At 39.5% G+C, this 27,364-nt stretch overlaps 2 protein-coding genes across 2 annotated transcripts in view; one reads left to right on the top strand and one right to left on the bottom strand.

Moving 5' to 3' along the window:
• dock7 (dedicator of cytokinesis 7) overlaps positions 1–27,364 on the top strand; it is a 51,372-nt gene that overhangs the window by 11,969 nt on the left and 12,039 nt on the right. The window contains exons 10-35 of the mRNA XM_080473286.1: positions 54–203; positions 687–767; positions 951–1,113; positions 1,701–1,843; positions 1,982–2,075; positions 2,188–2,350; positions 10,692–10,809; positions 10,968–11,038; positions 12,690–12,828; positions 13,399–13,500; positions 13,683–13,769; positions 14,893–15,124; positions 16,454–16,618; positions 17,168–17,337; positions 20,019–20,108; positions 21,858–21,953; positions 22,064–22,204; positions 22,375–22,488; positions 22,746–22,913; positions 23,049–23,188; positions 23,785–23,954; positions 24,603–24,781; positions 24,912–25,094; positions 25,628–25,763; positions 25,987–26,083; positions 26,854–26,871. Of these exons, the coding sequence (XP_080329412.1) occupies positions 54–203; positions 687–767; positions 951–1,113; positions 1,701–1,843; positions 1,982–2,075; positions 2,188–2,350; positions 10,692–10,809; positions 10,968–11,038; positions 12,690–12,828; positions 13,399–13,500; positions 13,683–13,769; positions 14,893–15,124; positions 16,454–16,618; positions 17,168–17,337; positions 20,019–20,108; positions 21,858–21,953; positions 22,064–22,204; positions 22,375–22,488; positions 22,746–22,913; positions 23,049–23,188; positions 23,785–23,954; positions 24,603–24,781; positions 24,912–25,094; positions 25,628–25,763; positions 25,987–26,083; positions 26,854–26,871 (3,410 nt within the window). The remainder of the gene's footprint in view (positions 1–53; positions 204–686; positions 768–950; positions 1,114–1,700; positions 1,844–1,981; positions 2,076–2,187; positions 2,351–10,691; positions 10,810–10,967; positions 11,039–12,689; positions 12,829–13,398; positions 13,501–13,682; positions 13,770–14,892; positions 15,125–16,453; positions 16,619–17,167; positions 17,338–20,018; positions 20,109–21,857; positions 21,954–22,063; positions 22,205–22,374; positions 22,489–22,745; positions 22,914–23,048; positions 23,189–23,784; positions 23,955–24,602; positions 24,782–24,911; positions 25,095–25,627; positions 25,764–25,986; positions 26,084–26,853; positions 26,872–27,364) is intronic.
• On the bottom strand, positions 3,262–7,712 carry angptl3 (angiopoietin-like 3). The gene is made up of 7 exons (XM_080473290.1): positions 7,038–7,712; positions 6,502–6,612; positions 6,223–6,334; positions 5,993–6,106; positions 5,715–5,810; positions 4,684–4,956; positions 3,262–4,530 (listed from the first exon to the last, which is right to left on the bottom strand). The coding sequence occupies exons 1-7, from the start codon at positions 7,563–7,565 to the stop codon at positions 4,346–4,348; spliced, it is 1,419 nt and encodes a 472-aa protein (XP_080329416.1). The 5' UTR covers positions 7,566–7,712; the 3' UTR covers positions 3,262–4,345.

Genomic DNA, 27,364 nt, shown 5'->3' with positions numbered 1-27,364 from the left:
TTTCACAGGTGTTAATATATAGTTATAACTGTCTGTTTAAATGTTTCTCTCAGATATCGGAGAACTTTTTCTTTGACCTAAACTCCGAACAGACGAAAGCCATGTTACGTCCACACATTCAGACGGCAGCCATCTCCACACTAGCACGCTCCGCCGTCTTCTCCATCACCTACCCCTCCCAGGATGTCTTCCTTGTCATCAAGGTAAAGCAATTATGCAAGAATTACCTCTGTTGTGTAAATATATAAAACCAATCACATTTACATGTCCTTATTGTTACATGACTATCATCATAAGATTTTACAAATGGAAGGATAACAAAGTAGCGCGAAGTGGCTTCTTGATTGATTTACTCACCCGTAGCAGTTAAACCACTTTGAAATTAATTTCCACTCGTCTTTATTTCCTTATTCGTACACAAATGCATTTCACAAGCAACAATTTAATATCTTTTTCTGGATTACTCTAAAAGATAGTGTAAAGGGACTTGAAGAAAGCTGCTGACAGTTCACAATGTGATTTTCATAATTAAATAATGTGTTATGCAGATCCTGTTTAAAAAAAATAATATCTGATGTTGTCGATTTTGTAGTCCTCCATTTTTCTAACTACTAGAGAGTCAGGTCTCTGGCCCAGTCAGCCCAGTGTTGAGTATAGTCACTGAAATATTTGTGCTTTGTCAACAGTTGGAAAAGGTACTGCAGCAAGGTGATATTGGGGAGTGTGCAGAGCCTTATATGGTCTTCAAAGAATCTGATGCTGCCAAGGTATGATCATTGCAAATCAGATCATAGATTGCATTATTAAAACACTTAATACAAAAAATCACATTATAAGATAAAGTGGGATTTTTTTTCTCCCAGTTTTAATAGAAAATGTAAAATTGCATTTATTTGAACAAATCACATGTTAAATTTTTTTTTTATTATTTTTGTTTGTTTATTTAATAGAATAAGGAGAAACTGGAGAAGCTTCGCAGCCAATCAGAGCAGTTCTGTCAGCGTCTCGGCCGATACCGGATGCCTTTTGCCTGGACCGCCATCCATCTAATGAACATCGTAAACAGTGCTGGCAGTCTTGAGAGGGATACGGAGCTGGAGATGAGCCTCTCGGGTCTGTCTTTCCATTTTCACACAAAACTCTAAATTGTGATTGAACTGTAGACATCACAGTATCTACACTCTACAGTATATCATCATAAAGTCATTTTGGGGAAGAACAGCTTTAATCAACATTTCTGTGTCACAGATTTAAGGGGGGAGAGATCGCAACCGACCTGACAGTCACGCATCAGGCTCATGGACATGTCAATACATTACCGCACTTTAAAGCCTTTATCTGAAAAAAAAAAAAAAAGTTCAAACAACACATAGCACGAGCAGCAAACTCAAACAAAGAGCCAAAGCATCCAAAGAAAGAATCCAGTCGTATTGATTCTTGGTGTGTTATTTTAGGTTTAAATCCTTGTGTTTGTCTAGCCTTTGACCTCACACACTATCTTGGATGCTGACTGTGCTGATGCTTTTTGTTGGGAAATAGTTCAGGATCAAAGAAACTTTGATCACTAAGTTATATGGGGCAAATATATTGGTCCAAAGTGTTGTGGTTGTCAGAGTGAAAAAAGGCAATGTTTTACAATAATCCTTCTTTTTTTTTTTTTTTTTATTAATTAATGTACTTGTTCATTTGTCTGTGCGCAGAGAGAAAAGGCTCGTGGTCTGAACGAAGGAACTCAAGCATCATGGGAAGACGTTCCCTTGAAAGAACCACCAGTGGGGATGAGTCATGTAGTTTGACAGGCTTCAGGCCGGCGACTCTCACCATCACCAACTTCTTCAAACAGGTGTGCATACATGCTGCTGCACATATATTCTTTTTGCATGTGCTTTATACACTTTCTTCACCATCTACATCTACCATTGGTGGTCATTTTCTTTCTCTTTTGAATTTTCTGTTTTTCTTTATTACTGCACATTTTTAGGAGGGGGACAGACTTAGTGATGAGGATTTGTATAAATTCTTGGCTGACATGAGAAGGCCTTCATCGGTGCTGAGAAGACTCAGACCCATAACAGGTACATATATAACTACAACGAGTTACTTTATACTGCTTTATCACGTTTGGTAATTTGTTGACATCACTCTTTTTCTCTACCCTTTCCTGTACCATGTGATAATTGTCCACAGCTCAGTTGAAATTGGACATTTCTCCAGCTCCAGAGAACCCCCACTATTGTCTGACCCCAGACCTCCATCAGGTTAAACCTTACCCAGACAGCAGGGTGCGCCCAACCAGAGAGATCCTGGAGTTCCCTGCCAGGGATGTCTATGTGCCAAACACCACATACAGGTACAGATAATCAACCTCTATTGATTAGTCCTCAAGTTGACAGTACATGTGGTCTGAGTACTGATGCAAATTTCAAAATTTATTGCATTAGTTGCTGTGCTGTTATTTAACTAATCTCAAGGCACATTCTTGATATGCCTACTAACTTAATAATATGTCTTTTTGTTAAAATGGAAGTCACTTTCAAGTCTTTCTTGTATTTAAATGAACTTAATTTCAGCCTAATTTACATGCTTTATGTAATATCCAGTTGGCTGTTGTTGGCCTCTTGTTCCTGTGATGATGCAGACATCAAAGTTTGCAGAATATGTCTTATTTGTTCATCAAATCTAATTTATTTTGTTGATCACTGAATATAGAAGGCCTTGTTTTCATCGGCCAGTCATATTTACAGAAATTATTTCCAGTCTATTCATTGTGATTTGAATGGATCTTTGAAGAGTTTGAGCATATGATATTATGGATCTCTAGTTTCATCTGACCAGTCCTGCTCCCTGTCACTGAGGCTGTCGGCTTCCATATGGAATAGCACACACATTAATAGGGGTTTTGTCCTGTGTTTCTGGAGTGAATGTTTTGCGATGTTCATGCTTTTTACGCTGATTGTTTCATGGTTAATTTTCTCTACATTAGAGGACATTAATATAGACCTACCCATTTTGTAGAACATCTTTTTGTACTGCCCCAGACACTTTGACTGAATGATGTTTAACTCCCATTATGCTGTGTACTTAATGTACATATTCCACTTGAACAATACCTATTTTTGTCAAGGTCACCTGGGAGAGATGAACATTAGCAAACATGGCTGCTGGAAGGGCCTCAACCAGTCCAGTCTGTAACAACATTTGTAGTGTGTGTGTGTGTGTGTGCCTGTGTGGATCTACAAGCCCCTCATTGGTGAACAGTTTAACAGAGTAGTCATATATTTTATTTAGTTTTTTTGCATGTTCACAAAAACAAAATTTTATACTTACTGGCTATTTTGGACAGATTGATTTATTTTGTTTTCATAAATATAATTTGCTACTGCACAAAGCTACTTGTCATTATGTTTGTTAGTATGAGAGCATGAGCCCTGTTTACAATACATTTAGTTACAATGCAACAATGGACAAAAGTCAATATGACTCAATAACTAAAGGAATACAGAGAAAATACGCTTTTGGTTCACATGACAGCCTAAATCAAATAATAGCTTAAACACAGTTTAAATACTTTACAGAATAGAAAAAAAACAAAACATCTAGAAAAGTATCATCAGTGTGCTGTCACAGCTTTTCGTCACCAATATTTTTTACTGACTTTACCAAATGATGTTGCACCCACTTTGTGCATTCTGGCCGTGGTAAATATCAATGAACAAGAGCAAATCTATCATGTTAGAAAAGCACTGGTCAATCCACTTTTTCAGGAGTTGGAGAAGCAGTCTTTCTGTAGCCATGATGTAATAATTTACATGCTTTATGTAATATCCGGTTGCTGTTGTGCCTCTTGTTCCTGAAAACATGCAAAATATCATAACATCACAAAAATAAAATGTACAATAAAATGGCTTGGTTAACATAGATGTCAGATACATTTCAATGAACCTAAAAATGCCTAAGCAGTTGCACTTTTAGGTTTGAAACTCCTCTATCGTCGTCTGTCCTGCTGCAGCTTTGTGACCTTTGTCAGCTGACACTTAATTGGGTTGCTGATGTGGATCAATATATCTGTTTTGCAAGCGATTGCAGCGGTTGCATAACAACAATTCTGCTGTCCTAGCTGAATCAGACCCTATGGGTTAACAACCGACATGTCATGTTGCATCATTGCAATAGTGACTGAATTTACTGACTTGTGACATTTTTGCCATACGATCTGGTAGTCCACAGCCGGCCTTGACTCAGGCATAGGAAAAGCATGTGGTGCTTCTATGGAGATTTTTGGCTGAGCATTACATATTGTCATTGTATGCAGAAAATGCCAGGGCCTTTGTTTGAGCTGTGGGGCCTAGTTGGTGCTGTCAGCAGTCAGGGCTGGTCGTATGGTGATTTTGGTCATCTTCAGGGTATATGTTGATCCTGTGCTAGACCTCAAGTGGATTCCCTTCCTCCTGGCTGAGCGTCCCCTTGCCCTCAACCACAAGTACCTTCCGTTGAGGTTGGTTTCACCGCAAACGTTGAACCACCATCCTCCTGCCAAAGGGTCACAACAGAAACATGAGTTATCAAAAACTACCATCAAAAACTCCTTCATTTCCAGTAACAACGAAGTTTAAATTCTCCTTCACTTTTGATGATTGGCATACAGGTCACTGTGTTGATGTCGAATGAGCAAGAACCCTTTACCTGTGTAATTACGGGGACAATTAGCACTACGGTGGCTGTCATTGTTTCTATCTTTTGTGGAGAATCTGATGCCGGTGCTGTTTCCCATGACGTCTGGCAAGTCACCCGACAGGTGGCTGACATGAAGGGTATAGTCCTTGGAGGGACCTTCCAGGGTGAAACGGTACTCGGCCCAGTGCCTTTCCTCCTTCCAGTCCTCTAGATCCACACGCAGGATGTGAGGTCCCTGCTGAGTGAGGCTGTAGATTTTCTTCAGGCCCAGCCAGAACTCCTCTGCAGAACAAATCAAGTTTTACTAACATGTACATTTTTCAAGATTTAAACAAAAAAATGTTTCCAGTTCAAATAAAATACTTTAATTTGATTCATAGCATTACCAGTGTTTGTTCCAATTAAAATATCCCTTTGGAACAAGTGAAAATATGTATTTCTTGATGCGGTGCATAAATCAAGTTCCTATGAAAAGACTTTTTTGTTGTAGCTGACGGAAACTGCAGGACACTGTCTGTCCATCTGTACAGCTTGTAGCAGACAAGTGGAAAACATTCCAGGGCTTGTACAAATTTATATTCATCACATCAATGTTTTTTAATCTGTATTTTGTTATTGTCTTCTTTTTTTTTTTGGTGGAGTTATTTGGTGCCTCCTATAGTAGGAAAAACTATGTAAGGCCCACTCACAAGGCAGGCAATAGAAAAAAAACTGTTGTGACTAAATTTTAAAGCTGCAGTAGCCATTTGTTTTGAAAAGCAGTGTGAACTCATGAATGAACTGCTGTGTGAGCTTCCCCAGACAGGTCGGGAAGCCTGCCAAACTGATTGTATGCTCAGACAATACTCGAGGTCTTAAACATACCACCACCCTCTGAAGGTTAAGTTACTATGAACGCTCCTGTCATGGATAGATATTAAACATAAATACAGGTGGTCACTCTACTAATGGAAAGCTAGTTGCTTAATTAATTGTGCAAATTAGCAACTGTCATACATTCCCACATTCAATATGACGTCTGAAAAATAATTTCAACTCACTTTCCATATCACCAAAGCCTTTCTCATAGTTTTCCCATGGCTGGTCAAACTCTATTGCACCATCAACTCTGCGCTGGATGACTGTTGAACCTCCATCTAAAGAAGGAAGAAGATGCATTATTGCATAGATTGACAGTTGCAGAAACCAGACAAAACTTGTTGATTTCATACATGCATGTGTCGAGCTTTATCTTAGAAAGTCACTATCTCTAAATAGAGAAATGCTTTTATTTTTTGACGCTCTTGCTCAGATTTTGTTTTGCTGGAACAGCACCTACCTGAATCCATTTCACAGTAAACATTGAATGGTTCCGATTGGTTTGGTTTGATGACGAAAATTCCACTGTTGGCCTCTCCTTTGGTAAACAGCTCACTGCAATCTGTGGCAAATTCTGAAACACAGTTAAGGAAAAGTAAACTCATTCAAATGCTCCTCTCCTTGTATCGGGTGGCTCCTACTGTTTACTCAAATCATTTTGTATGCTCAGTGTAAAGCTGAAGCGGTTACCGATTGTGTCCAGGCCAGTTGAGTTTCCAGTCAGATATTCAAACATATCAGGAGCCGCAGGGTCTGAATCCTCTGGCTTATCAACTGTGTCCTGAAAACTGTCGTAACTGAGCTGCAAGAGGATGCAAACAGACCTTTGAGGTTAAATAAAGTTGTGAGCGTTAAATTAAATAAAAATATCCACTCTACATATTCTAAAGGAACAATACACTCAGATAATTGAAAGCCCATAAATATTTTCAACAATTTAAAAGGAAGAATTTTAAATAGAAAAGCTACCTTTTCCTCCAGATTTTTGATCTTGATTTTCTGGTGGTCAAGCTGGTCATGCTGCTCGTTCACTGCTTTCAGGAGACTGGTGATCGTTTTCTCCTGAGCGTCTATCACGTCCTGTAAAATACCCAACAAAAACAGGCTTTGTGCATCTTGCGTGTAAATATGTTGTTTTGTTTGCGTCATTGTAAAGAGCAGCTGCGATAAGTCTGTATCTGACAGCATATTGTGTGTTTGTTAGTTACACAAAGTTTGTCCTGGATAGTGGTTTGATCAATAATCACTGGATTGTGGATCATACTCCTATGAAGATAAATGTTGCAGTTATCTTGGACTCATTGCTTTTTCTTCACATAAATGGACTGTTTATTGAAAGTTGAGTTCATTGAATGTATTTTCAGTACAACACTCCGGAACAGGAAAACTTTTCTTGCAACTTATTCTTGACGATTCATTTTTCTTTCAATGAATGCATCTTCATTATCAGATGCACTTAGATGTATAATTGTGAAGAACTGCTACAGAGAGTTGGGTCTGCTCACCTTCAGTGTTGTTATTTCACCGAGCTGCTCCGCTGGGATCACGCTCTGCGACAGTCCCTTCAGCCTGTCCTCCAGACTCCCCACCTTACTCAGTAGCTGGGTTCGCTCCTGCAGGACGCTGTTGATCTTTGAGTTGATTTCCAGCGACAAGTTCCGGATCTCCTCATTGTTTACCTTCAAGAAGTTGGTGGTCTTCTTGAGCTCTTCCTCTTCCTCCTTAATCTCCGACGTGACCACGGAGAGCTGGTAAAAAGAGCGGTCGAAAATGTTGAGCTTTTGGAAGATGTCGTTGATCTGGGCTTTGGTCTTGTGGACAAACTCCCGTAAACTCTGTCCTAACTGGAGGAGGCCGTTTGCAAGCAGGCGAACATCGTCAAGCATTGCAAAGCGAGACTTTGCTTCTGTTGGACTCGGCGCTGTGGAGAAACTCGGGAACGGCAGAGTGGGATAGTCTTGTCTACTTGAGGTTTCCAGACAGAGAACAGCAGTGACACTAACAAGCATCACCAACAAGCTCAGGGTCTTCATTCTGGTTCTCCTTCCCCGTCCCAAACTGTGGAGTATTTTCTAATGTGTTGTATTTCTCCTCTTCTTCTTAACTCCTCTCTCTCCTTCCTTGCTGCTGAGGTGATATGAGCAGCAGGCTGCCGTGTGCTATATAACTGCCCTCGCAGTAGAGGAGGGGGGATTAGCTGATCATTAAACCCTACTGTTTTTAGGTTTGTACCCCACCTCCTCCCAAATCCCCCTCAGGCCCTCCCTCTCTCGAACAAACAAATCACAGCAGTGAGCAAATGACATATAGAACCCCCTCCCCCTCCCTCTACTAACCATTTAACCCCAATCCCCTCTATGTACAACACCCTACTCTACCCTGCCCTGCTCTCCATCTGTGTAGCAGCACTTTAGCTGATCAGCAGAAAGTCAACAATGGCCATCGCTGTTTTTGATGGATCGTCAGTCTGATCAATCTCAAACCTTATAACCCTCCACACACTTTGCTCTGATTGATAATGCTGTGTGTAATTAATGCTCCCAGGTTTGATTTAGCATCATGCTGAATCAGCTCAACACCAGACTTTCTCTCCGCCCCCGTCTCTTTTTCTGTGCGTGGGGACGGGAGCGGCCCTGTCATCTCTGCCAGGCTTGAGCTTCAGGCCATGAATGATGTTGTAGAGTTTGGACAGTGTACTCATCAGTGTGGTTTTATTGCTCAGTCTTGGCATTTTTTTTTTTAAGTTTGTCATGATGTGGGAGATATTTCTAACACCTCTTGACATGAGATGGGGTATACATAATTTACTATGTGGTTTACTGATAAGCTTCCAGCTTTTGAATAATTATTCTGTGCTTCCACTTCTATTGTAAAAACTATTTTATGGAAAATTCTCAGTAAGATGTTTCCTGCAGTTTTGAAATGTTGTAGATTAATGCTCTCCTTCGACGAGGGATTGAGAGTAATCAGAGAATGACTGTGTAATATTTAATTAGAATATAAACATTATAGCTTTGGCATGCCAAACCCAGTGTTTCTGCATTTGATGAATAAGGTCTATAGCTGTTTGGAACTGATTGTCATTTTAGAATGTGTGTAGTTTTATTCCTAAAAACTGTTTAATACTAATCAAAAAGAAGTTATATAGTATTTGTTAGCTTTTAGGTCGGTTTTCAGTTTATTTGTATGCTAGAAAATAAAGGTTGGGGCTTTATTACAAACCCATTTGACGTTGTAACAAGCATATTTTGCTCATTGCTGTTACCGTGCACCATAATACACCTCTGTAACGAAGTCTGTCATGAAGAAGGGTACGTTTCCATTGTAACCGAGCAGAAAGAGAGGATTATATGCTGAAAAGAATTGCCCCTCAACTGAGTAAACGCGAAGAATTTACTTTATCAGCAAAGAAGCTGGCAACAGTATTCACAAATCACCATCCTTCATTCCAGCACAGTGGTTAGTACTGTGGTTCAACAGCAAGAAGTTTATGTTTGAAGCTAAATTGGAGTAGACTGTGTGTCTGGAGCTGACATTGTCTGCCAAGTTCAGTTTTGCAGATTAAAATGCAAACATGGCACTGAGCTACCCCTCCAATCAGTTTAGAATAGTTTCAAGAATCCCATGTTGATTAACTGGTTTTCTTTGTGGGGGGATTGGAAGCGGGGGTTGCATAGAAGTCTTATAGATAATCTTCTTGACATCTGTTTCACAGACACTCACCAGCTTAAGAAAATACTTGGTCCCCTTCACGCAAAGAACAAAATAGTGTTGAATAAAAACTTCCAAATCTAAATTTAGCAACTGAACAAAACAAATATATTCTTCTTGGTTTTCTTGTATGCTTGGTTTCTTTTTGTTGGTGTTTTTGTCTGTGAATGTGAAGAAATTGTTGCTTACGACTGCATCTCTATTAAAAAGCACTTTAGGATACACAAAAACTTCACTTTGATCCATGTGCACATCAGTTTGATTTGTTCACAAAATATATGTCAAATGAAACAGTTGTTAATGATAACTGTGAGAATTACATTATATTTTAGTCGGATCTTAAAAAAGTCTTGAAGAAATTATTTAATTGTTATGACCGCTGACATTCTGGAAAAATGTACGATAAATCAAATTTTTGTATCCCAATCTAAATATTTTTCTTGTATCTGGAGCCTTTTTTCTTGGGTCCAGCTCTTTCAACACTATTTCATTCCGCGGAAATTTGAATAGTTGCACTGCTTAGTTAGTGTCGCTGGCAGCTGCAGGATGTGACATCAATGTTTTACTTTGTCACCTCGTCCCAGAGTGTGAAAATCTTTCCTTCAGAGTCGGTAAACACTGGTGTTTTCCCCTCATGTAGACTGTCGGGCCAAAAGTATTGAATGTGCAATGCTGCTGCTGTCAGCAAGTGTACTGGGGAACTATGGAGTCTATAAAGCAAGATTTGTCTGCACAGTGTTGGGTGGGTACTGATTAACTTACATTGAATCTGATGAGAGGAACTGAAAAGTCGACCATACCATTTGTGCTTATATGGGTAAAGTCATTCTTGGGTCTATTTCAGTTCAAGTTCAACGGCCCACTTCAAAGCAGCATGTGCTGTTGTAAGGACATGCTGGACGGAGGTTACCGAAGAATAAAATTAGTAAGATTGTAACCATCAAAGATTCCCACGCTTCCATTTCTGTTGTGGTTCCAGCTGTGGTCTCTGTGGAGCTGTCCCCCCACGTCACTGCGGTTTGTCAGCTGATCCTCAGGTTATTTTATACATCTACTCAGGGACCGCCTCGTGCTTCTCAACATTTTTATAAACTTTTTGGAGAAAGAGCAGAAAATGACCCTTTGATCAGAATAATAAATGTCCATCCATCCATCTTCTATACTGCTGGATCACGCTCAGGGTCGTGCTGTGCTGGAGCCAGTTCCATCTAACTTTTGGTGAGGGCAGGGTACGCCAGTCAAGCACAGGACAAACACAGAGAGATTGACAGACGCACACTCATATTGCAAAAAGAAATGTGGTCATAAGAAATTGTTGTCACACTTGGGATGTTTATCTATGGTGCAGGTTTTTTGTATCTTGTTATGCATTTCTGCTCCAGCCAAACATAATTTGATATGCGTGTTCTCTCTTTCTCTGTGTCTGCACATATATGTGTGAATTCCAGGAATCTGCTGTATGTGAACCCTCAGAGTCTTAACTTCGCGAACCGCCAAGGCTCAGCCCGTAACATCACAGTGAAAGTGCAATTTATGAATGGAGAAGATCCAAACAATGCAATGCCGGTACGCCATTTTGAAAGACTCAATGTTTGTTTTGGAACTAAATTTCATTCTCATTAACAGTACAATGTTTCATGTCATGATATGCTGAAGACACATTTCCCTGATGGCTGTGTAATTGTGTGAAGATGTCCGTTATACTATTGCTCTTTATAATTCAGGTGATATTTGGGAAGTCAAGTTGTGCAGATTTCTCCAAGGAGGCCTACACTGCAGTGGTGTACCATAACAGGTCAGTGTGTTTTGTTTGTTGACGCTGACACAATATGGAATATGTGCTGTGCAATTGTGGCTTTCAAATGTCTTTCCAATCAGTTTTTTTTCTTCTTCTTTTTAAAAGAAGCCATATTGAGAGAAACAATCAAGCATTGTGCCATTTCTGTGTGATTTGTCAATTTTATGAATAAAATTACTTAAAATCTATCAGCATGTTTTCGAGTTGCTTCTAAGATCATAATGTTGTCTAAGTAAGCTTCACAGATATTTTTCCATTCATAAGTGACAAAATGTGCAAATCAACCAATTGTCAGCCTTTCAGAAAGAAAGAAAATACAACCTACAATTACAGGTCAACATCTGCCACTCTTGTACTTCCTCTGATGTACATTTTATTTCATATGTTAAGGAATAAGCTGAGTCAATTGATTAGATGGTGTCAAGTGATGTCCTTGGAATAAATTCTTCCATTTCTAGGGAGGTGTCTGTTTTATCACCACTATTAGGTGCTCTTTATGACGTCCATCAGTTTGTCATTTGTCTCCCAGAGACCACGCCCTTTTCACAAAAATTTATCATCCGATGAATAATGCCGCGACGGATACAATTGTGCAAAAGGAGTAGTAGAAATGCTTAGAGTTAACGGTCAATACAGTCTTCATTTCACTCAGCAAAAGAAGATTATTTTCTCCTGACAAAGCACCAAAAGTAACATCGTTAGAACTGAATGACAAACTCTGGTTTTAAAGATACTTTTAGAAATTCTGGAAGTTTTCCACCTTTGTACTTGTATTGGATTTTTGCTCCTTCTCTTGCCAAACACACATTATCTTTTCCACAGTGATAGAAGTTAAATTTCCTTCTCTGGAGGCACAATGCTTTTTTTCCCCATGAGAAATGAAAGCCTTTCTGTGCCTTTTTGTGTTCTTTTGGTCACTCTGGTCCTTTTAGGCAATCCTCGTGGATTTGTTGAAGAGTAGCTGTATTGTGTTTTGTTTGTTTCTGTGTACTGGTGTATGGAGAAAGCTTCCTCCCATGGGAACTGAAAGAATTTAGCTGAAGGGAATCATTATGTGTTATGTAATTCCTCCCTTTTTAGATCACAGAACTTCGGGCTTGTCACCGCATCTCCCAAGTTATAATTGGTCAGATGAATATAAATTAGTGCAGATAAGATTGATTTGCATTTCTGAACTTAAAGAAATGGAAAAAAAACTATTTTAAATCAAGTCTGCAGATGGCATCTACGTCTGTGAAGTGCATTTATTATAGCACTAGCATTAACATTTCTATTAAGTAATATGTGTTCAGAATTATAGAAGTCATCTGTTAAAGTGGTTGGAAATCTTGGCTATTTATGATTGACTCAACATTAAAGAGCTTCTGACTGCAGAACAGGCAGGTAGTAGAAAAAATAAACTACGAATTCACACTCTTAACAGATTTGATAACGATATTAATCACATGTTTGTTGATGACTAACGTTATGTTTAGATTTCTGTTTCAAGTGTATGATAACAGCAGTATTTCAAATGAAATGACACCGAGGTGGCAGCCTGAATGAACCCCGTCAATTTAGCTGCACGGCTCCTCAGCTGTCACTCAGTTGGCTATTGGGAAGTTTGTAACATTCTTTTTTTTTTTATTATTGTTATTTACTGTCGCAGATCTCCTGACTTTCATGATGAGGTCAAGATCAAGTTGCCTGCATCGTTATCAGACCACCACCACATACTTTTCACCTTTTACCATGTCAGCTGCCAGCAGAAGCAGAACACACCACTTGAGACCCCTGTGGGTTACACGGTACGTAAAACTCTAATGCACAACAGCTTTCTGTGCCGTGTGGAATACCAGACAATTTTTGGCACGAAAATTAAATTGAATACACAAATTAAATTCAAACATTTACTGAGACCACATTATCTAACTTAAGGTTGGGCCTGATACAGCAGAGTACACCCTGAACAATTCTACACTTCGAAATAGTGTTTGGATTGTTGGAGGAAGTTTAAATACCTTTGAAAAACCCCACAAACAGAGGGAGAACTTATAAACTACTTGGTCTGAAACTCTGCTCTGGCTCGGTTAGTGTGTGTGTGCGTGCGTGTGTCTTTATATACACACACGAGGGTAAATGCAATATTTCCCTAAATGTCTTTGCAATTTTGAATTTTAAATGTCATAATCAATTCAAATGGGGCTTTAAAGTTACAATTATTGTTAATGTTTTAACTGAAGTCTTTCTTTTTACTGGCATCTGCACTCCCACTTAAGAATGAGACTTTTGTTATCTTTAATTAAAGGATAAAAAGTTCTATATTAGTAATTTTTGTCCATCTCTGTTGTCTTTTTTTGTGTATTTCTTATCTCTAGTGGATCCCCATGCTGCAGAACGGGCGTCTGCGCACAGGTCACTTCTGCCTGCCGGTGTCTCTTGAAAAGCCTCCACAGTCCTACTCCGTTCTTTCCCCAGACGTAAGGCAGTTCTGATCTTTCAAGGCATAAATGATCCCAATGCAGATCAAAACAGACGTGTGGTTGTTAAAAGGAACAGTTGTAGCAGTTGCTTATCACTTCAAGTAATGTTTAATTCATCAGCTTGATCTAGTGTTGATCGCAGCAAACCCTGAATTTACTCAACTATCATTGTACTTTAGGTTCCTCTTCCTGGAATGAAGTGGGTGGACAACCATCGAGGAGTATTCAATGTGGAAGTGGTGACTGTTTCAACTATCCATACGCAGGTATTTGTTGCAGGTTCCTAAGATGTTACAAGAAGTCCATTCACATTTTTATTTTAGCCAAATTTAACCTTTAGACAATCAACTAAAGACACAAGCTGTTTTCAAGTTGTTTTTTAAATTTTTGGGGGGGCAGGGGGGTAATTTTGGTTTGATTAATTTATCAAAGAGGACCGTGGTGAATGTGACGACTTCAGACATGGTTATTAGGCAACATGCTTATACTCATATATACAAATATCCATAAATTCCAAGCTACTCCACAGCAGAAAAATCAGTTTCCCTCGCTGCAGAAGTCAATGAGTAGGTGTAGCCTATGTGATAACGTCACATAACTACATTTAAAATAATTTTCAAACCAATTTTTGTTTATTTTCATCTGTCCTAATGTTATTATCTAATTATAATGATGTACAAACTATATTAGAAATATCTTAATTTACAATAATAACCCACAGTTTTATTGTAATTAAAGTTTCAATTGAATTGTTTTTAGGAGCGTGAGCCTAGTAAATTTCAGCTCGGTGGAAAACCGCCACATGGTGGTTGCACGTTTAGATAATAATTCCTTCCCTGCAGCAGTTCATTAGTAGATGAATCTTATATTGCCAGTAATTTACTGTGGTCCACTCCATCTCTGTGTCGACTGTAGTGTGAAGGGCTTGGCTGTGGTTCGTAGAAGCAGAACTGGGCCTATTGTGCCCATAAATCACTGCTCCTGGCACAGATTAGACTTGCCGGATTCTACTATGTTCTTGTAGTAATGCTCGTTTTTTGGGCTTTTTACTCAAGCGAGCCAGCCTACCAGGTTTGAGACGAGTACAAACGAGTCGACCCTAGCGCTCTTTAGTTCGCTGCATTCCTTCCCCCTTTTCATCCTCCCGCAGTTCTAACTTTACCACTAATGTGTTTTCTTAAGCTCAGTTACTTCCTTTCGCTCTGTCTTCTCTCCATCCGTCTTTGTCATGACCCCGCCCCCTCCCCCTCCTCTCGTCTGTTCTTTTACCATCCGCCTCCGTATAAACCTTTTTTACCTTTACCTTTTTTTTTTTTTTTGCATTGTGTTACCAACGTTTGTTTTCGCCAAATGGTTTTTCACACTATTTTTCTAACTCTCCATTCACAGGACCAGTACCTGGATAAGTTCTTCGCCTTGGTCCACGCTTTGGATGAGCACATGTTCCCAGTCAGGATAGGAGACATGCGCATTATGGAGAACAACCTCGAGACAGAGCTCAAGTCCAGCATCGCGGCGCTCAACTCTTCCCAGTTAGAGCCAGTGGTTCGATTCCTTCACCTTCTCCTTGATAAGTTGGTGCTGCTTGTAGTTCGCCCCCCCGTCATTGCTGGCCAGATTGGTATGAAACACAAAAGTTAAGACATTACTAACATGTTGATATAGCAATTGATTTAATGATGATGTTGAGCACAGTATCATCACATTTTGCTACTTCAAACTGATTGTGATTTTTTAAATAGTTTTTTCTGTGAATGTGACTGTCCACACCACCCATTTCACTCTTTCTGTGGGGTCCAATATCTTAGAATATGTGGCACTTTTGGGGTTTCACCAAACTTGTATGAGCTGAAATACTGAATCCAATAACTTTCTTCTTCAGGTATTAACATGAGATTTTTTTAGCTGAAGTTACAATTTGGTTAACCTTCAGAACTTCACTAGAATACTGGTGCTCCCAGAGCAGTTGAACATATATATTATAGGATCTCTTGATCCAAAAAACCTAATCTTATTGGGGAAAATTGGGATGAATCGTCTGTTCATTTGATGAATTGGAGTCTGGTTATTTTCTTTACTGATGGATTTTGTTATGCAAGCCATAGAATAGACTGTCCTTTGACTTCATTCAGTAAATAAATCATTATCTTATTATTCATTCCATTATGGACCTCCATACTGAGCTGTAAAGACTAATAGTTGTATTTCCATTTGAATAAGACAATCTAATTTCTTCTTTGGTTTTTTCAGTTATATGAATTAATAAACATGAAAAAGGTTATTTTCAATCATCAGGCAATGGTTAACACAAATCAAGACAGTCTCTTGCTGATACCTAAAAAAAAAAAAAAGGATTATTCCTTCTGTCTGATCCCTAAAATGAACTTTTTCATAGAAGACCATTTGAAAAAACACATTACAAAGTTATAGAATATGCGTATAGAATTTTTTTTATTTTACATGGGTTTTCACGAGGTTTTTTTTCTTTCCCTAATGAATGAGAAAAAAACCCCATTTAGAATCATTTAGAGACATTTAGAATCAGTCATTCTGCATTTCATAATCATTCTTGGAGAAATTCAGTTTCCATTTTGTTTAGTTATTATGACATCACTGCAGCCTACACCTTGCAACAGAGCAGGTTGTCCTGAAAGATCCGGCCTGCTCCTTCATCGTACTTGAAGAGTTTGAAATTTTACATGTTTTTTGGTGGGGTTTTACCTTGAAAGATCAAGTGGACAAAAAGCAAGAAATGGCTTTGACACTTCACGGTTAATTATACAGTTTAACACTCAGTTTGTGTAGGTAGTTTTTAGGTTTATTATTTTCTACAGCGTATTTCACATAGATAAAAAAGTTTTTGCAGGAACTTAGAACATGACTGTTGATGAATACCTTTTTGAAAAAAAAAAAAGTAATTGTAATCCCCACAAATTGTTTTTGTGTTTAGTGAATCTGGGTCAGGCATCCTTTGAGGTCCTGGCATCCATCGTGAATCGGCTTCACAAGTATCTTGACACAAGCCAGGACATGCACGGTCGCAACAGCCTGCTGTCGTCTTATATCCACTACGTCTTCCGCTTGCCCAGCACTGACCCCAACTCGCCATCGCCAGGTATTGTCCCGGTCATTACAGCTAATCTCTAAATACTTTTTCACATATTCCTTATCTGCTCTTTTGGGTTTTGTTTTTGAGTTTATCTTTCATCCAACTCCCAACTCACCTTCTCTCGGTGACTTTGGCTAAACTCATTGCCACCGTTTTTCTCCTTCTATTTCTTTTTATCTTGTGAATTTTTTTTTCTCCCTACATCCATTTTGTCTTCTGCCTGCCCAACACAGACACCAAGTCATCCCTGACAGGTAGATATGGTCCACTAATGTACATCTTGAACTGTGTGCACCTGCCATAGCCTCTAACTTGAAAAAGAAAAAAAAAAAGTAGTCGCTTGTTTAAGTCATATTTGATCTGCTCTCTAGTTGGTATCTAATCTTAACAGACCGATAAACGTGATTTTGTATTTGCTAATAGAACAAGTGCTGCAAAAAGATGAATCAGTTGTCTAACGTGACTGTAAACCCTGAAGAATAAAGACATTAATGTGTTTCGGGTTTTGGGTTCAGCATCACAGTCACATTTTCCATCTTTTGTGTGTCGTCTCAGGTCCCGGAGGTTTGGGGGGTTCAGTTCACTATGCGACGATGGCTCGGTCAGCTGTTCGACCGGCCAGCCTCAATCTCAACCGCTCCCGTAGCCTTAGCAACAGCAACCCTGACATCTCTGGTACTCCCACCTCTCCCGATGATGAGGTGCGCTCCATCATTGGCAGCAAGGTAAGGCCAAAGGGGTTTTCAGTTATTATCATACAGTTGAGTTTCTGCTTTAGCATAAAGCAGAACTCAAAATGTTACATGTGGCCAAAATCAGCATTAGTAGAAGTAAAAAAATTTCCCTGTTGAACTTTTGATCTTTTATGTCTCACAGGTGATTTTGCGATGTATTTAGACTTCTGTTGGGCAGTTGCACTAAATCTATTCAGTATTTCTTAACCCACAAAAGATAGAGGCCTCTATGTGCACAGTGACCCAGGGGCCTTTTTTATCAACATGTAAACTGTATAGCCAATGCGTAAACATACGCTTGGACATCTTATCTCCCGAACCGGCGTAACACCAACCCGTCACACACCCACCCACGGGGACGCACGCACCAACAATACTGAGTGTGAGCAGGTTGTGAAAAGAAAACATACATCACTTTTATTTTACAGTCAAATCAGTAAGGCAGATGCTGTCAGGAAGATACAACAGTGTGTTGTTTTAACAGTCATATATCTTTTTAGAGGCATTAACAGTGAAAAACACTTTATTGGCTCTTTTTTTTTGTTTTGTTTTATTTCTTTTGATTTATTTGTTGTCATGTATTTTGTCTTGTATAATTTGTTTTTCCCACTTCGGACATTTTTAACCCTTAAAGCACTGAGTGAATGATACAATGTGACTTTCTTAATGGTCATGTTCTACCTTGAACCGTGGTATGATGGATGCAGCCCCCTTTTTAAGGAATGTACCCTTTGCTACTGAACCTAATCTTTCTGCTTTTGTCAGTGAGGGAGGGGAAGTTATATTCAGCAATCAGTAAGGGGAAGGGAGAGAGAGCATCTCTGCTTGGTCCTTTGTGGTGATTTCTCCTTTATTATTAATTTGAAAGCTAACCTTTTTGGGCCCTTCGCAACTACAAGCAGTCCTGACCTCTGAACCTCTTTAACTTGTCATTGTTCCTTCCCTCCTCCTTCCCCCGTGCTGCTCGCTTGCTCCCTTGCCTTCCTGCCTGCCTTGTGTCCTTTGACCTCGGCATCCCTAGGGCTTAGACCGCTCCAACTCGTGGGTGCACACCATGGGCTGTAAGAGTGCCCCCTGGGGATCCAGCCCTGGTTCCGCTCCAGAAACCATGCAGGTGGTTTTATGAATGCCCCGTCCTCCACTTTACCTCACTGCAAAAACAACCTTCTTCACATTGAAGGGATACTATGATATTTGGAGTTTTGGTTTATTTCTGTGCTTTGCTTGAGTCAAAGATAAAAAGATGATTTTTTGGAATTTGTTTTTTTCTTTAATCATTTTATTTTAAGTCCAGTTTTTGTTTTTTTTGTCATTGTTTCTGATTTAAGACTCAAGTTAATGTGGAGTTTTGCACTGTGGTTTCCAATCACATTAATCTCACTACAATCAGTCTTTGTTAAGATGAAGAGATTTATAAACCTTGCATAATACAGCTCATGTAAAACAAAGACATAAAAGACCAAAACTTTAGAATATTACAGTATTCTGGTAAACTTAAGATCACAACTCTCCCATGATCCCATACTTGGGAGTCACAGCCACCTCCATGACCCTCCTGCTGTCCTATTAGTCTCTCACATGCCAGCTCTCTTTGTTTATCACACCTAACACCTCTCTTTTTCTTGGTAGTAAAAGACAAAGTAGCCAAAACCCACATATTGCAATGCGAGAATGAAACAAATCCAGTTACCCACCACAACAAAGTACATTGTTGACTTCTGTGCCCGTCCTGTGGGGCCTAATTATTCCGCGTGTACCTGCATCACAGAGGATTGTTGTTGTGGTAAAGAAAAAGAGTAGCGTTAGAAATCATATCCATCAACCGACGAGATTTGACTCATTTTATTTATTTCCTTTTCCGACTTTCTTGGTTCCACTCTTAACCAGTAAACCTGCATGACTTTGTTACTAATCCCACACATCTCTCGCTTTGTCACTTCAGCATGGTATATCTGTAAGTGTGACTGTTTCTACTCATCTGTAAAGTCTTTGTCAGTCTCAACCTTCACGTGATGTTATATCCTCTGACATATTTAGTTGTCATGTAAGTTACTAACATGTTTTTTTAATTGTAAAGTCTGTAATCATAGCAACACCTACACTCTCACATTACATTATGTATTTCTGTGCTAACAGAACAAGTACACAGTCAGCAATTAACATGGATGAATATTCCTTTCATAATACATACAGAAATGTAAGTCAGTGTCCCATAATGTCATTCCATGTCTGTTGGTTATTTATCGTGTTCACCTGGAGAGATGCAGAATGGTACATCATGTTGGCCATGACTTTATTTTTAAGAAAAATCCAATCACGTGATTCAAGTGGCACTTTTGTGCAGTTTTTCTGCATCTCTACCTAAATGCACTCAAATCTATCAACTGTTTTAGATTTTGGGTTTAACATGTCCTAGTGTTGTTATCCTGTCCTTTGTCCTGATTGTCTTCATCTATGAACAATGTGTTGTACAACTGTGTGTGTGGGCGTGTGTGTGTGTGTGTGTGTGTGTGTGTGTGTGTGTGTGTGTGTGTGTGTGTGTATGAGGGTGCGTGAGTGTGCGAGACCCAGCAGACACATCTACCTGTGTGCTGAGGGAAAAGGTGCAACCCCACACTCCCGTTGCTCCTCCACTAACCTTGCTGTCACCCTTCCATTCATCCCACCCATAGGCCATGGAGCGCTCTGGCAATCGCATGTCTTCGCACACTGAGAGCGCCAGTTTCTTGCAAACTTTAACAGGACGGTTACCCACAAAAAAGGTAGAGCCACTTGCACTGGGGGAGGAGCCAACCCCACCCACCTCTTAATCGCCTCCTCACCTGTCTTGCTTGTGGATGTGTGCCTCTCGATTGGTTGGTCTTGTATTTGGTTGTTGTCGAGTCTTGTCGAATGCCGTCTGTCTCCGATCTTCCTCTTGTTCTCAAATATGTTGTGGATTTTTTTTAATGTTTTTGTTTTGTTTAATTTTTGTTTTGCTTTGTTTTTGATGTGAGATGAATGATGATTGTGGTCCGGCAATCGCTGACTTTGGTACAGTGAGCTGTATCCATGCAGTCTGGGAAGTCTTCCGTCATTCAGCCTTCACAGGTGCTGCTACTCTGCCAAAAACATGGAACACTTCCTCAGCTCTTTTCTGTGGTTGGCTGTAAAAGCCAACTGTCTGCCAGTCTCACAATGAGGACACAAGGAAACCCACCAGTGACCCATATGGGCTTTCTGTGGGTAATATACTGTACATCCTAAAAGTGCAGTTGGGTTGCTTGTAATGTAATTAGACTTACTTAGTCTACACAATATGTTTAAAGCAGCAATAATATCCTCCATCCATCTTCTGTACCTCTTTATCTAGTTTAGGGTTTGGGGGGGGGGGGTTCCTCCACAGCTGATCCAGCTAAGCAAGGGCAAAAGCGTGGTGCACCTTTGACAGGTTGCCATTGCGTCACATTGTAAATGCAGAGAGTCCGACTTAAAGGCAACTTAGGCTGATCCATTAATCTTACATGCATATTATTGAAATATCGTACTACAAAGCATTTACTTACACAACTGAAGATATAGTGTATGTTAATCATGATAAATAGGGAGGGTTTGGGTTTTTTATTAAAAAAATTTCTAGCATTTACCTTAGTTCTTAGTTTTTTATCATAAGCCGTTCTAAGATGTCAATACTGACTTCTTTGTAGAAGAAGACAATGATGGTAAAATATGTCTTTTCTTCATACAGCAATGAAACCCTATAAGGATTTCAAAAGTAATTTTCCTCTATTTTCTTTGTTGTATTGACAAGATGAAGGAAGACTTGCCAGACTGCGGGCAGTACTCAGTGCATTAGCCAGACCGTGTTTGATGTTACTCTTGCATAAAAACACACATCTTGACTATTGTTCTTGATGCATAATGTGAGTGAAACAAAACAAATTCTTTTTGCCATTCAAAAACTGATTTCAAAGGAACTGCTTTTCACTTTTACATAGATTTCATAATAATAGGAAAGAGATTTATTCCCAAAAACTAAATTTTGTTGCACAGAATTAAAATATATTGTGAATTATATTTATTTCCCAAATGCATTTGTTTAACGATTTTGAAGCTGATAACATGAACTGTTCACCATTTTATTATTGCTGTGTATTTTCAGTGTCTGGGTCGTATGACCTTTACTGGACTGTATTATTGTGATTTAACATTGTTATCCATTATTATTAGTCCCAGAACTGATACCTGCGAGTCAGTTTAAGTTTGGGACAAGAAATCTTTTGAGTGATATGTCTAACATTGAAGCTTTAGCCAGTTAGGACTCATTTATCCCCTACAGGTAAATACATTGAGGAGTCCTGTTGACAATATACAACAAACAACAGAAGCTACAATTTAAACTTTGGTAGAGATGCTTTTAAAAAAACCTGACTCATATTATCACCATCTGGCTTTATTGCTTTCTGCCCCCACCCCACACCCCATTCCACCCTCCCTTTGTTTTTTTTTTTGTATTTTGTTTTCCATCCCAGCTCTTCCACGAGGAGTTGGCTCTTCAGTGGGTGGTGAGCAGTGGAAGCGTACGGGAGGGAGCTCTACAACAGGCCTGGTTCTTCTTTGAACTCATGGTAAAGCATAGAATTAAACTTTGACTTGCATGTATATACAATTCACAGATGGTTTTATGATCGTCAAGACATCGGCTAAACTCTAATTTCATCAAACACTTAAACCACAGGTGAAGAGCATCATCCACCACCTGTACTTTGCTGAACGCTTAGAGTCTCCTAGAAAGAACCGTTTCCCTGAACGCTTCATGGATGACATTACAGCCCTGGTCAGCACCATCGCTGGAGACATTGTCTCTCGTTTCCAGAAGGTAAGTTATGTCCTTGTCAGGTGTTTCATAGTTTCATGAGCAGGTCTGCTCATTTTGGAGTGCTGAAGGGTTTTGCTGCATGCACGTAAAATTGCTTAGTCGTTTTGAAAAGTGAAACGACGTAGTCACTTTTTATGAGGTTTTCAGACTTATGTTTCTCAACCATTCAGGATCTGGAGCTGGTGGAGAGGCTGAACACAAGCCTGGCTTTCTTTCTCAACGACTTGCTATCAGTTATGGATCGAGGCTTTGTCTTCACTTTGATCAGAACCTACTGGAAACAAGTACGTTTCTCGTCATGTTTTTCTCATAGATTTTTCCTTTTTATAATATCATTGTACAACATCAAATGAACATTTTTATTAAGTGATATTCAACCTATGGAAAGAACACGTTTCTTCTCGTAGTACACAGAATCTATATTGTGTTTTTCTTATTTGTTTTTGTTAGTCTTTTTACAGAGATACTTGTGTTGATATTTGGAGCAAAAACATTTTTCTAAAGTGATTATGAAAATACATGGCTGTTTTGTCTCCTACAGGTGTCCACAAAACTTTACACTTTGCAGAACCCAACCTTAGAGTCTCTGAGGCTTGATTTCTTGAGGATTGTCTGCAGCCATGAACACTACGTCACCCTCAATCTGCCCTGCAGCCTGCTCACCCCGCCTGCCTCACCCTCTCCCTCTGTGTCCTCCGCAACTTCACAGGTCAGACAAAAAGAGATGGAGGACAGTTGCAATGGTTGTGTCATAGTTTATACTCCAAACATGATGACGCTTATTAAACAGTATTGCGATCACACTTAGTTTTATTGTTTCGCTTCTGTCTCCTCTCTCCCACAGAGCTCTGGGTTCTCCACACACGTCCAGGACCAAAAGATAGCCAACATGTTTGAGCTGTCAGTTCCCTTCAGAGAGCAACATTTTCTGGCAGGACTTGTATTGTCCGAACTGTCGGTAATACTGGAACCAGACAATGAAGTGTTAGTATTTTTTTTAAAGACTTTTTAATGAGGGACAAGTGCAACTGCACATCTGCATTTTAGTGTTTTATTGATAGTTATATTCAGCTACAGAGATGAGGTAATGGTAATATAAAGTCGACACGTCAGCTGTTTGGTGTCTTCATCTCTCTTTATAGTTGTAAAACTGTTTTGTGGTCTTACCTGGAAAATAATCCCATGGTGAGTGATGGTTGTCAATCTCCACTTAATGAAAGACTTTTCTGATTTCATTCTGAGCCTTTGAGTTTGCATGTTTATGTGCCGGGGTTTTAATCAGATTTTTCTGTGTTCAAGAATCCAAAGACAGGGATGGGTAATTGGATTACTTTAAGTTTCCATTTTAAGTAGGATAAAGCAAGTGTAACACTAATATCAGCTGTTGAGGAAGCTTGTTTACACACTGAGATGCATCCTGTATGTGTTGCAAATGTAGTCACGATATATTATTGATTTGCAATGTTGCCCGATTGTTCTCATCCATATTTATTTGTTATATGAAATGTAATACTGTCAGATTGTGTCTTTAACTTGTTTTTTGTTGTTTTGTTTTGTTTTGTTTTCTACCTTCGGTACAGGATGTTTGGGCTACATAAGAAGGTGGTGAGTGTTGTTCACAACCTCCTCTCCAGCCATGACTCGGATCCACGATATGCTGATCCTGAGGTCAAAGCTCGGGTCGCCATGCTTTACCTGCCTCTCATTGGCATTGTCATGGAAACCCTGCCTCAACTCCATGACTTTACAGGTACACATAATCAGCTTTTTCCATCAGGTTTTTATTTTGGGGGAATTTCCCTTATTTGTTGCTTGAAATAGAGCTGTTAACACAAAAATGTTTTATATTTGCTGCCTTCCCATTAAATTGTCCGTAACTACAACATCATTTGAGAAAATCTGGCATAGATACTTTCAGACTGTGTAATGACGCTGGTGGAGTGAAATGTGACAAAATGCCAAACACTGTGAGCTTTACAAACAAAAATACAAGTGCAGTTATAATATGACCTTTAATAGAATATCTCATTGAACATGAAAGTTGACCTGCAAAGGGATATTAGTCTCTAACATCAGGTACCAGGTACTTTCCAACATTAGTTCATCACATTTCCTCTGCTCTTTGATTCCCACTAATTCATTGAACCTGTGTTCCCAAGCGCTCTTTCAACTATAGTTTTGCACAAACGTCACATCTTTGTGAGATTTGTGAAACTGAAACCCCAGCTGTGGTTGCCAACATCCAATGCAATGTTATACAATTGTTTAATTGTTTAATTGTTTGGCTACAAAAAAGTATCAATACATTTGGGAAAAAATAAGGTTCAGCCTAATTCTGACCCAAGGCTAAGTACTTTATAATAATTTTATTATTTTCTGTTATTTCTTGTGTAATCAGAGTCCCATAACCAGTGGGGTCGGCCAGGTGGTCCACAGGGGGCAGCAGTAGGCCTCTGTGGGGAAGAGACCGAGGGAGAGGGTAACAGCATGATCAATCAGACTGTCGCTATGGCCATAGCAGGCACCAGTACATCATCCCCCATGTCCAGACCAAGTAGCTTCTTGCTCAACTCGCAGGTAATCTTCTATTGAACAGGAGCTCCAGGACGTAGTGATTGTGGCTATGAAAGGAAGGATCTAACAAACATATACGACTACATCTTGTGTATTTTTTTTTTCTCTCTACTGAAATCTCCCATTTCAACAGGCGAGTCGGCAGCATGGGAGCTTCTCCGCTGAGTCCAGTCGGAGTCTTCTGATCTGTCTGCTGTGGGTGCTGAAAAACGCTGATGAGCTGGTGTTACAGAAATGGTTCACCGATCTGTCAGTGTCTCAGCTCAACCGTCTGCTGGATCTCCTCTACCTCTGTGTCTCCTGCTTTGAGTACAAGGTAACAGCCGTGGATGGTCACTGACAGATAAATCCAAACAGCATATCTGTCAAGACACGTGTGCAATATAGCATGTCATTATCAGCAGTCTATCTTTTTCTACATTCATCTACAAACGAAGAGCTGTTACTGGCTACCTAAAATGTGTATCTGGATGAAACTGCATATTATAGTGGACCTTTGATTTATCCTCCTACAAATATTTTGTCTTTGAAAATAATAGTTGTGCACTTTTCGTTTCCTCATGGAATATTCTTTGTGGTGAATGTGCTTTGGCTCCTGTGGAAATTCAGTAATAACAGCAGACCACTTGCTGCTCTCTATACCATAATCTTTTGCTTTCTTTCTGCGTACTTTAAGCACTTTCTGTGTTTTCAGTTTCTTTTAGCATGCCTGTACAACACTTTAACCCCACTAATCTGCTTTGCTTTCTGGGTGCTGTGCTGCAAATAACTTTCCCGCTGTGTGTTCTCTGTCTGTCCACTCACCCTCTGCGTCATGGATACAAGGCCCATGTTGTCTTCACCATGCAGGGCAAGAAGGCGTTTGAACGCATGAACAGTCTAACATTCAAGAAGTCCAAAGATATGAAGGCCAAGCTGGAGGAGGCCATACTGGGCAGCATCGGTGCCCGACAAGAAATGGTGCGACGGAGCAGGGGACAGCTAGGTACGGTTCCCTATCTGGCACCTACACACAAAAGTCAAGATAAGCATTTAACAAGTTTGTGAAATCTCTGTATCCTCAATCTCACATGTACACAGCGCACATAATGACCTTTTGAATGCGCTGTGGATACATCTCCTGCCAGACTCGGGTCACGTTTCTCTGTGTACACACAGCCTCTTTCACCGCCATTAAAAGAGTAAATAAATGTTTCCCCATCGTTTAGAGCGGAGTCCATCTGGCAGTGCTTTTGGCAGCCAGGAGAACCTTCGCTGGAGGAAGGACATGACCCACTGGAGGCAAAACAGTGAAAAGATGGACAAGTATGTTCCATTTCTACTTCTTTGACTTTTCAGTTTATCTAAATTTCCAAACATCTATAAGCCACTGACAAAACACCAAAGGTGTTCTTCTTTAGGAAAATCAAGCTCTGAATTTTTTTGTTATCTTTTGTTTTTTAAATCTGTAGAAGATAAAGCAATTAATTGTGTCTTGTACAATATATTCAGTTAGTAACAGCGTTAATTCTTTTTCTTAGTGCATATAAACTTACAAACTGCAGAACAAGTTTATGTACTTGATAGAGCTCAAAGTATGACACAACCTTGTATAAAAAATCATCAAATGTTATGTTTGTTTTAGGATATGTTATGTTTTCTGTGTCAATACAGACGTGTTTTTGTCAGCTCACACTTTATTTGATCTGATCTTTCTATCTGTGCTTTTCTACTACAGTATAAAGGTTTTATGCAAATCATGTAAACTTTATAAATTTATACCAAATACATACTGTGTTTCAGAGTTGAATAAAACTTTTATTGTATTTATGTCAGCAAATCACTGACTAAGTGTGTCTAGAAATCTGTGTCCATCATAAAAAATTGTGCGAAGTTTTCAAAATTTTGTCCTGGATTTTACCCAGTGACCGTGTTGCTATTTGAACGACAACTCAAGATGCATTTTAGCTTACACTCCTAAAGCTTCACCTGTATCTTGTGTAACGTTGATTTCAGTTATTTTGTGAATTCTCCACCCCTACATTTTTTGCCTCTTATTTCCATTTGTTTTCTCGTGTTGCTGTGTGTTTATGTAGGAGCCACAGATCAGTCAGGTATTGTATGGTCCATAATTGCTGTGTGCTCCTTTGAATTACCCTCTGCTTTAGTGCCTCTTTTAAGGTGTTACGCATGCATGTGGGAAGTCCTATGGTTGAAATGGACACAAATGAACTTTAATCACTTGTTTGTCGACACAAATTTCAAGATAATTTTGAACTTTTGAGTTTTTCCATTGAAACATAGCCATGTTGTAGCCACTGCTCCAGCCAGTGATACCTAAACACATACCTAATCTCCATTTCAACTTTTTAAGCTCACACATGTACAGCAGTGCACTAACGGAGACCTATTGATCCAGATTCTGCCATTAAATTCCCATCCCAAGCAGTCCCTCTGTCCTGGTAACAACATACATCTTTTGGTTGGTAGTGGTTGCAGTGGGTCTGTTTTGCTTTTTAACCAGTCTGCTTCTTGTTTTTGGGGCTTTGACTTGTGTGTCTCCCTGGCTGCTGCAGCAGCAGCAAAAAACAAGACAAATGTAGTTCT

The sequence above is a fragment of the Lipophrys pholis genome (genome assembly GCF_963383615.2).
Source record: "Lipophrys pholis genome assembly, chromosome: 10".
NCBI lineage: Eukaryota > Metazoa > Chordata > Actinopteri > Blenniiformes > Blenniidae > Lipophrys > Lipophrys pholis.
Note: the sequence above shows the minus strand (reverse complement) of the source record. Positions and strands in the feature narration are given on the sequence as shown.

Coding starts and splice junctions, on each gene's coding strand:
- angptl3 (XM_080473290.1), bottom strand. CDS start 7,565: ATGAAGACCCTGAGCTTGTTGGTGATGCTTGTTAGTGTCACTGCTGTT. Junction 6,107..6,222: donor AACTGGCCTGGACACAATCG/GTAACCGCTTCA, acceptor ACTGTGTTTCAG/AATTTGCCACAGATTGCAGT. Junction 4,531..4,683: donor TTGTCCCCGTAATTACACAG/GTAAAGGGTTCT, acceptor ACCCTTTGGCAG/GAGGATGGTGGTTCAACGTT.